Below are 10,028 nucleotides of genomic sequence, written 5' to 3' on the forward strand. Positions count from 1 at the left end.
AAGTGAACACTGAGCTCTTCCAAGATCAACTGTTCTACTTGGTTAGAAAGATCATGCATTTTCAGAAGTGCTTCCTTAACATCTTAAATGTACTTCATTTATATCCATCAACAAAACAAGCCACTGCATTCTCCACCCGTACACTCTAGAAGCTCTTGCTGTTCCAGAAGCTGGACAGTCGTTCAGAAGAAAGCTACAAGCATAACTCATAAATCTGACTCATCTTTTTGCTGGCTTGTAAATGATCAGCATAGATAAGCACTATGTTCCTGTCCAAAGTAGGAAACACATCATTCAGAGAAAAGGTGGAAGTAGGCAATAAGTCTGTCCACCTCTGAATAATTTCTAGTATTTTTTAGCCAACTATCACCCAACTATACGACTCTCACTTATCAGATGGCTCAGAGAAGCTAGCCAAAGACCAGCGACGAGCTCCTCTAATTTGGCGAGTATCCTAGAGCACGCAGAGACTGGATTCATACCAAGATACAGAGCAAACCGCTCCAGCAGCAGTACTGAATGATCTCATCCCATCACCAGACATTCTTGACATCCTCATTTGATATTGTCAGCCATGACATACAGCTGAGTTACCTGACAGAGGTGGCAAGAATCCAGGGTAATGTGCTTAAATGCTGTCAAGTTTCTTCTACGGCAATATATGTATCCAAGGGCTACTGGAAAGCACTTTACCACTTGATTCCCTACTTGTAGAATTTTACAAAGATTAAGCCTCTCTGACCGATTTACCTAAATGACTGCATCTCTGTGATGAAACACACCAGACAAAATGGGATCAAGTGATAAAAATAGCATAGCTGCCTACCTACCCGTCACCACATATGACTACATCACTATCATTCAAAAGGATTCTGTAATTTGATGACATCTGCTGATGAAGAACCTAGACAAGACAGTGTCAATGCCAGCAATCAGAGAAAAGCATTTTGAAAAGTTTGCAGTTGAGTGGTCAAAGGATATAACCTGTTATACAGCAGTTCAGTTTGACTTACAGTTTAACAACGCTCTGGTTTCAGTGCCTACTCCACATTCCCCAAAATGTCATCTATGACCAGCACTTCACACCATCTCCCAAACAGACGCTTCAGAACCCTTGCGCCTTGTTGTTTGACCTCTGAGTCGATTTCCTGTACAAATTTGAAGTTCAAGTCTTGAACTTGCACTCTCACAGCAGATCTGGTACACTGCATTTGTGGTACGCAGTACGCGCACGTGCATAAGTCTCCACGTCCCTTAACACAGGTCCGGGAAAAAGGCAGGCGTAAGCTGCTGCCACCAGAACAATTAATAAAGCCAGTTCCTAGCAGCCCTCTTTCCGGAGGTCATCTCAGGGCCACAAAGAACTTTGGATAAGATGAATTATTTTCCTTGATGTTCTCCTGTTTCACAATTTTTTTTCAGCCACTCTTGTCACATCCTATAACGGATGAAAATAGGTACTGTGAAAGGGGAAAAAACCAATGTGTCCCACAAAGATGAGAGCCAAAAGAAGGTCACTGCTACCCCAGAAAGATTACCTTTGCCCTTATTCTACTTGCCGAGTATCCCGAGTTGTCTCAGAAAACTGAGTTACAAAATCATCTGTGCTGTCCCCAAGTCTCTAACATAACTCTCCATGACCTCCAGAGGCTGTAGGTTGAACATGCCTGGCATAGTGGAAAGACCACCGATAAGTTGATCAAATATTAAAGAAAATAAAATTATCAAAGGTAAATAAATCCAGTTTCAGTTGTTGTTTAACTCCAAGAACTGATTTTACATGCTTGCTCTTCAACTGTTTTTAGGCGTAGCCGGTTGAAACAAAGACAGCTAAAATGTTAAATAATTTGCATACTGTTAGACATGTAAATTCTCTTTCATAAAAGCGTCATAAAAACATAACTTCATAGAACAATAGAACCATAATAAAATTCAGTTATGAGAACAAATATGGTTAAACACTTTCACATGCTTGAATTAACCATATTGTTTATAGCTCCTAATATGTTGATATCAATATTCTTATTTTATGTCTTTCTAAGTGAACATGCTTCAACATTACAGCACCTGTAACTTCTCCCATTCCTTTTAATATAATTTCTGCCATTTATTATAACTAGCATATATCTCTGTAGTAATCACAAAATTGAGGTTATTAAAAGAGATAGTTTATTAATTTCCAGGAAAAAATATCTGTTTACTGCCCTGATTATACGTAGATTACTCTTGACAGTTCAATATAGAAAAAAAAAAATTTGAAAACTGTAATGCTTCCAGTGAATTAACTGGAAAATAACACATCAAAATAACTGTTATGTTCACAGAATGTGGCCCTTTTTCCCTCAAGGTAATATATTAAGTTATATGAAAGAAAACACCTTTGATGCCAGTCTCTCAAGTATCAATTAAATTTAAAAAACAAACTCTTTCAAGTCCAGAGTTTATTTTACATGTATATTTTGCACCACATTACTGAACTTGAAAACTTTTGGTAACAGTTTGTATGTGCATGGATGTTTTCAGATGTTTCCAAACATGTTCATTTAATTAAACAGGTGTTAATCAGGACTCCTACTGCTATTCAAAAGCTAAAACGCAGTGCACTCTCTTAATGAGACACACGTATGTGTCCCAAGTATGACATAACCCCAAGTATGACATAACCCCACTGAAAGATAAATTTTCAGAGTATCACAAATAAAAGTCCATTATTAAAAGGAAATGGATACATTTAAATAATTTGAACTACCAATAGCTGTTGTTCTGAATTCCTGGCTGGCCTAGCCACAGTATAGAAAATGGTTTTAAATTCAAGGCATTGGGGAGTGGTGGGGCGGTGTTGCTTTTCTTTTGTTTTAAAGGAAATAAGTAAACCGACTATCTTCGCAGGAGTATGGAAAAGAATAAACAGCGGTCACACTGTTCAGGTTTAAATTATTTGGGTGAGAAATGAATCAAAAAACCCTTGTAACAACAACAAAAGTGATCCACCCAAGGATCCCAAACATTAAAGCAGAGCTCGAAAAGGCACGCCACCCTCCCTGTGGGAGAGGAGCTCCAAGGTTCAGGGTCTTTCCTGCAGAATCCTCTCTCTCCTGCTGAGGGGTGAAATCCTCCTCCTCATTCCTACGGACTGAGTCCTTTTACCGGTGTACCCGCGCCTATGGCTACGCTACTCACGCACCTCCCAAATATTAAGCACAGTCATGACACCCCAACAGCCGAAGGCGGCATTAACCCCGTGTTACAAAGAAAAAACACCCAAACAACAAGGTGACGTGACCCAAGTCAGACAGTCCCGACCAGACGACGAGCCCCCATCCCTCCCTGCAGCCCAGCCCCCGGCCCTCAGACCCCCGGCCCCGCATTAACCCCCGCAGCTCAGAGCCAGGAGGGTTTTTGCAGCGCGGGGAGGGAAAGAATTCAGAAAGCCTCGGTGTTCCCCTTCCCCCGGGGGACAGCCCTCGGGGTCTCCGTGAGGGGAGGGAGCCAGCGCCTTTTGTGCCCCCACAGAAACGGCCGGAGCCCGCCCAGGGGAGGCTCAGCCCCGGGGAGGCTCAGCCCCGGCCCGACGGCGGGGGAAACTAAGCCGGGGGCTGCTGGTCCCCCCCGTCCCCACCCGGGGCCTGTTTCCCGCCGCGCACCGACCCTCTCCCCTCCGCGGGCCGAGCCACCCCCCGATCGCGGGGAGAGGCAGGGCCTATGCCCCAGCGCCGACCCGGCCCCGGATGCACCCGCCTGCGGGAGGAGGAGAAGGAGGAGAAGGAGGGGACCCGCACCGGGAAGGGCCCGCTCCCCCTTCCCCGATCGGCGCTCAACCACCGGCGCCAAATGGCCGCCCCCCCCCCCCCCCAACCCCGCAACTAGGGTCCGGCCGCCGGCGGGCCGGGCCGGGCCGGTTACCTGCTGGCTGAGGGGGATGAGCGCCGCCATCTTCCTCCCGTGATTCGGGCAGCGGCCGGGGCGGGGGGAAAGGCGGAGCGAGCGGCGGCGGCGGGAGACCGCCCGGCCGCGCCTGGCACCGCGGGGCCCCGCTGGGCCTGGCCTCGGCCGGCGGACGGGCGGGCGGGGGGCCGGGGCCTTGCTGGGCCGCCGTGAAGCTTTGAGGAGACGCGTTTGACCCCGGGAACAAAGCGACGGGGCTTTATCTGTGCCCGGCAGGTCGTTCCCGAGCCCGATGAGCTGGTCCCGCTGTCCCGCCCCTGGTTCCCGCAGTCTCTCTGCTCCCAGGCAGGGCTCTTCTCCTCCAGCGAAGCTGGCGGTGACCTACCTAAAATTACGGACAAAGTAGGTCTAGGGAAGGCTGCAGCTGCCCGGTGGAATATTCTTGCAGGTAACCCGAGTCAAACTACCGATCGACGTTTTAGCTGGATGACCGACTTTCTCCTGGAAAAACCTAGTTATTTTACTTCATTACATGAAACCTTGTCAAAACAGACCTCGTGAAATTAAGCTTCCTCTGGTCTGTGATCAAATATTCAGCGTCAAATAGAACAAAGTTAACAAATCCCTGACTGCAAGGTATAAAATACTGAAGAGCGGCCTGAACGAGGCTAGATCATTGTGGCCATGTAAAAGCTAAATCAACAGGAATGTGTTTAGGAAAAAAGGTAAAGGGCGACTGTCATTCCAGTGTGTTACAATAGCTTTCAAAGTTCTTTACCCCACAGCATCATTGGAATTGTTCTACAGGGGTCAGCACTCAGACAAGCGGAAGCGAAGGAATTTGACCTCAAGTTGCCGCACAGGCTAGAAACTGGCCTGTCTGAAGTCAGGGCTTCCACAGATCCTCCCCATCTCCTTACCACACAAACCCTGCTCAGCCAGTGTCAGGGTAGCTGAAAGGTAAATGCAAAACCATTGGCTTTGGAGATCTGGCTTCAGTTTTTGCTAAATTTATAGCATTAAGTTTGAGGGGGGGGGGGGGGGGGAAGGAAATGAATAAGAGCAGAAAGGCCTGAGAAGCGATGAAGGAAGTGACTTAACAAGTTACATGAGCGAGTTACAAGACCGGTCAGACAAAAATAGACACATCTTTCAGTTTCAAATTCCAACCCCTCCACAAGAAAAAAAAAAGTATATTTTAAGACAGCTTCTAAGCACTGTTATGTGTTCGTTTCAGATTTTTGAAGGGGGAAAAAATTGTATGAATACATTTAAACTTCTAAGGACAGATCTGTGGACAGACTGTCTGTCTATAGTCACTCAGGTCCCACACTGAGACTGAGAGCTAGAACGTTCCATCAACAGATAAGCAATGGCAGAACAGCCAAGAGCAGCCACGGTGTGTTCGCGGCAGCTATGCAGCTGCAGTAATCCCTGAAACTCTGACAGGTGCACAATTACTACAGAAGCTTAGCAAAGCTTATCTCCTCCTTAGTCTGGAGTATGTTGTGAAACATGCTTCACCCATTTGACACGCTGACCCCTTTAATGAAATATAAAAAGATTATTATGATACTTCCTCCACAAAAATGAGCATGAATTTTACATTTAATATTAAACCATGAAAGTATAGAACACTTTCAAAACCTAGTACTTTATTACAGGTGTTTTAATACATTTTAGGAGGGCTAAGATACAGTTAATAAAAAAACAACCTTTCTATAGAGAATTTAACTATGTTATGGTATTTTTATTAAAAATAACCGAAAATGGTCACAAAATTTAACATTGACTTTTTTAAAAAATCCTGTTTTAATACAACTGTTTCACTGCAGATTCCAACAAGCTGTTAACAACCAAAATCTCTATAGAAAGTAAAAAAAAAGTGAATTTTTTTCAAATAACAATTAAAGCTCTTCCTTCTCAACAGTGTTTCTCACTGCTCTAACCTTTCCAGATTCTTTTTTTCTCTCTAGCTTTTTCTTAAACCGTTGCTCCAAGTATTTTTCTTCTGTAACCCTTTCTCTCTCCTGCTCTTCCTCAGTCTGCTTTATGTTCATTTCCTTTTCAGGACCCTGAATTTTTATGCACCAAGAAGTTCTTGATCAGATTAGACAGAGGATTTTTAAAATGGGGTAATAAAGAACCAAAAGAGGCACAGGAGTTTCATGCTACCTTCGTTTCTCCCCATGTTTCATCTCCAAAGTCTTCTGCATAAACCTCATCATCCGTAATCAAGAAGTTGTCAAAAATTGTGCCAGCTCTCACCTTTAAAGGAATAGGGAGGAGGGGGGGGGAACACAACAGAATGCCTCTTTGTTTTCTTAAGACCTTTCATCTCTTTTTTTAACAATATGTTTGTATCATGTATTCAATATAGAGTAATCATGTCAAGAACCCCATTAGATTTTTTTCCCAGAATTTGATGAAGAATTCTCTCTTTTTGGACAACTGTTTTCAAGAATGTAAAGGACTTCTTTTAACTTTAGGTACTTCACTGCTCTTCTACAAAGTTTTAAGTCTCATCACTGGCTAGTCAAGAAACCTGAGAGAGAGGAAGATCTGAGAGGCACCCAGGAGGGCAGTTTTCTCCTCATTAATCTTTGGGTAAGTCAGGAGTAACTGAGCTGCCTGAAACCTCAGTTACGCACCTCACATCAGGTAGAGTAAGTCATACTTTACAATAGTTACACAAATTAATGTAGGCCCCTCACTTACCTGTAGATGATTACGATCCAAACAATAACTACAACAGAAGATCAGTGCGTCTTACAGATTTTTCAATTTTGTACACATATTTACATAACAGCAAGTTAAAGACATAGGTCTCTAAGATCCCAAAACAATAGATAATGTTGATATGGAAAAGTTGCTATATACTCAGTGAGAGAAAATTTCTTTATTTTCCAGTAAAGGCATCTTACCTGCCAGATATCTAGTCCAATGATGCTAATATTTTCATAGCTATAGATGCTGGAGTCTGGTGAGTAATTTGGATTGTCAATCTGTGGATGAGGCCAAACTCCTCTATAATTTGGGTTATCAATCTGCCTTGGTTTCCATTCCCCCTAGGATAAATGACATGTTCTGAATACAGTCAGGCACAGAAAAGTTGCTTAAAGTGTTATCCATAACTAGGATTGGAAGATTATTTATACTCTGTATACAAGATTATTTATACTCTGTATAGAGGATTCTTGACCATAGGATAATGCCATTCTCCATTCGCAGCATCATCCCAGCCTTCAGGTTTCTCAGCACTAGTGTCCATAATGTATTCAGGTTCATCCCAATCCTTTAAAAAGACACAGGAAGATTAAGAAAGCAAAACTAGTGCAGAATTCAACTATATCAAACGTGTGTTCGGTAGAAATTAAATCCAGTAACGGAGAATAAGGAGAGAAAATTACCTCAGGTTTAATGTCATTTGGGTCATCAATTTGGATTCGATCATCCCAGTCAGCGGGTTTCCTCACTGTTGGATCATTAATTTTCCTTGGTGGCAAAAAATCTAAATCATCTTCTAAGTTGCCAGATGCAACCACTTCGTTATCAATTTTTACTTCATAAGTCTGATCTGGCCTTATAATCAAAGTATATAAGTGTGTATATCCGTCAACCTGGGTTTTAAAGAAAGCAAGTAAAATTTTTTAAGAACCTTAAATATAGCTCTTAGGAACGGCCTTGCACCAGAATTAAGATATTAATTTCTAATGGATTTTTCATAAGCAGTAGTAAGAAAAAAAATAATTCCCAAAGTCTCCTAGAGGGGAAAAATAATGACATTTTTTCACATGTATTTTCTAGTCCTCCCATCTGGGTCTCTGAACAAAACTGAATGTTGCAAGAAAACACAGTCTATATCTGATTGGCAAGAGGAAGCGTCACAAGATTGAAAATAGTATCAGATAAAGTAATGATTTTAGTTAATATCAAATACAAGCTATTTATATCCCAAATAGGTACAGCAAAGGCACATAAAAAGGCTTACTACATGGGTTAAAAGCAAAAATATTGAAAATACAGCAATTTATGTCAGAAGAAAGTGTGCTCTCGCTAGGAAATGTGGAATTAAAGTTACAATTAAGAAACACAATGACATACATTTCTTAATAACATACAACACCCTTGCAACCTTGTTTCATCCTTTATCAGTATCAGGTATTATGAATGCAATCTTTAAATTACAAACGTATCATGAACTAAGAAATATCTAACATCCCAAATTAACATGACTTAAGATATGATGAAAAGTAGAACTTCTCAAAGGTGTTACATGTTTGGAATAGTTGTTTGGGTTTGGCGAGTTTTTTTTTCTTCTCTTCCTAATATCCCTGTAACTTGTTTATTTTAAAGTTTTTGTATCTTTGAAATGTATATTTACCTTGCATCTGATCAGTTTCTTGACTGGATGGGGTTTATTCTTGTAATTTAAAATAACATGGACTTTCTTTGTCTCAGATCCACAAATATCTGGCCCTACAAAGAGATTATATGCTTTCTATCCTTAACTTCTTTGCAAAAAAGTACAGATTGTTTACCTTTTCCTTCTAATACTGCTGGACATCTCTCCCATTCCACGTATTTTGATGTATTCCATTTCTAATGGATGACGTGGCTTCTACTCAAAGTCTCTAAATCTACCTTAGAATTAGATTTTGTGTAGTTTGGGGTTTAGTCCTGCTACAGGTCTGTTACAGAACTAAACCCAGAAAACAAAAATCCAGGCAAAATAAACATTATCTATGGCACAAGCTGAATAACTATATAATTATATTAGATACATAATGACAAATTTCACTTTGACATAGAAATATACAAACTTCACTAAGTCACTGGAAACTACATACAAGTATATAAGGGCAGAAAATGGCCTACAGACTATTGTTTCAGTTAAAAGTCTTAAAAAAAATAAATCCTGCTGAACAACTACTTTTATTCAAAGGTCACTCCAATAATTTTCAGTTATGTCCTTCAAATCAGCTCAGAATGTTTGCATAAACATGTATTTTGTTAATACATAGTTAGAGATCTCTCAAGCATGGAAGAACTCACTCCTTATAGTCACGACATCCTTATTTTTTTAAGACAGCCTTCCTTTATGTTTTTTCCACCATTTCCACAACCATCTTTGAAGAACTGCAGAACAGCAGCAACAGTATTTTAGTAATTAAGAAATAACTATCAACTCACCAAACATGATGTAATAACGTGAATCTCCCCTTAGGTTCTTCTGGTCCAAGTCTGAGGAAAAAATCTTAATGTATCCTCCACCACAATCTATCTTCTGCTCATGTTTCACAGTATACTGAATGACCAGAGTCTTCCCTTTGTTACTAAATGGTTTAAATCGTGAGGAGATAGCATAAAATTTAGAGTTTTCACTAGTTTGTAGACCTGTAGAGATATTAGTGTAATAGTCAAACTTACATGTTTTTCCATTTGCAAAGAAAAAAATACTTTTATTGCCATGCATGGCACATCTATAAAGGCAAACCCCCAACTCTAGAGATGGCTCCCATAGCGTGTTTGGAATGAAACACATACCTTTATCTCGCACCGGATCTCCGTAAAACTTCCCTGCAGCGAGTTTAAACTTCCCAAGGTCTGCCTTGTACTCAGAATTAATCCACCTCTTCTGCCAGTTGACTGTCCCACAAGGCCAACGCCAGCAACAACACAAAAACGGGGTCAATAAGCACGGTACCGTGAGGGGGGGGGGGGGGGGGGGGACGGGGGGGACAGGACACGGGGGACACACTCCCTCCCAGCCAGGTCACACAGCCGTTACCGGCAGCTGTCCCACCACCCCCTCTACCCCCTCTGCCGCCCTTGCCCAACCTCCGTCCAGAAACTGCTCCTGGAAATACACCGTGGCCCAGGCAGGGCCCAGCGTGGCCCCGAGGAGCAGGGCCAGCCTCAGCGCCACGACGGTCAGGGCTCTCCCCCCGCACCCTCTCAGCCCAGCCGCCGCCATGGCCGCCACCGCCCTCACACGGCCTCGCGGCCTCGCGCCTCCGGCCAACATCGGCCTGGCGCCTTTTCCGCCGCGAGCTCTGATTGGCTGCGCTTCCCTCGCTTATCGTGAAGCGGAATCAGATTGGCTTAGCGGCTCCCCGAGCGAGGAGCGGGCTGTCACGTGC

At 42.7% G+C, this 10,028-nt stretch overlaps 2 protein-coding genes across 15 annotated transcripts in view; both read right to left on the reverse strand.

The window, feature by feature from the left end:
- Positions 1-4,038, reverse strand: part of EPS15L1 (epidermal growth factor receptor pathway substrate 15 like 1) — a 52,588-nt gene extending 48,550 nt beyond the window's left edge. For all 14 annotated transcript variants that reach the window (XR_007506919.1, XR_007506924.1, XR_007506921.1 and 11 more), the window contains exon 1: positions 3,904-4,038. Coding sequence is in view for 8 of the 14 variants with exons in the window: in XM_049807573.1 (XP_049663530.1) it covers positions 3,904-3,933 (30 nt within the window). In the remaining 6 variants the exon portion in view is untranslated. The remainder of the gene's footprint in view (positions 1-3,903) is intronic.
- Positions 4,039-4,964: 926 nt separating this feature from the next.
- Positions 4,965-10,000, reverse strand: CALR3 (calreticulin 3). The gene is made up of 9 exons (XM_049807581.1): positions 9,727-10,000; positions 9,433-9,534; positions 9,079-9,282; positions 8,270-8,364; positions 7,296-7,505; positions 7,067-7,180; positions 6,810-6,953; positions 6,061-6,153; positions 4,965-5,960 (listed from the first exon to the last, which is right to left on the reverse strand). The coding sequence occupies exons 1-9, from the start codon at positions 9,911-9,913 to the stop codon at positions 5,793-5,795; spliced, it is 1,317 nt and encodes a 438-aa protein (XP_049663538.1). The 5' UTR covers positions 9,914-10,000; the 3' UTR covers positions 4,965-5,792.
- Positions 10,001-10,028: the final 28 nt, after the last annotated feature.

This window comes from Accipiter gentilis, chromosome 8 (genome assembly GCF_929443795.1).
Source record: "Accipiter gentilis chromosome 8, bAccGen1.1, whole genome shotgun sequence".
Taxonomy (NCBI): domain Eukaryota; kingdom Metazoa; phylum Chordata; class Aves; order Accipitriformes; family Accipitridae; genus Astur; species Astur gentilis.

Excerpts from the sequence above, each read along its gene's own strand:
- CALR3 (XM_049807581.1), bottom strand. The coding sequence starts at position 9,913 with ATGTTGGCCGGAGGCGCGAGGCCGCGAGGCCGTGTGAGGGCGGTGGCG. Across the intron at positions 6,954-7,066 it reads TCAAGAATCCTCTATACAGA|GGGGAATGGAAACCAAGGCA; the intron begins GTATAAATAATC and ends CATTTATCCTAG. Across the intron at positions 5,961-6,060 it reads AAACATGGGGAGAAACGAAG|GGTCCTGAAAAGGAAATGAA; the intron begins GTAGCATGAAAC and ends ATAAAAATTCAG.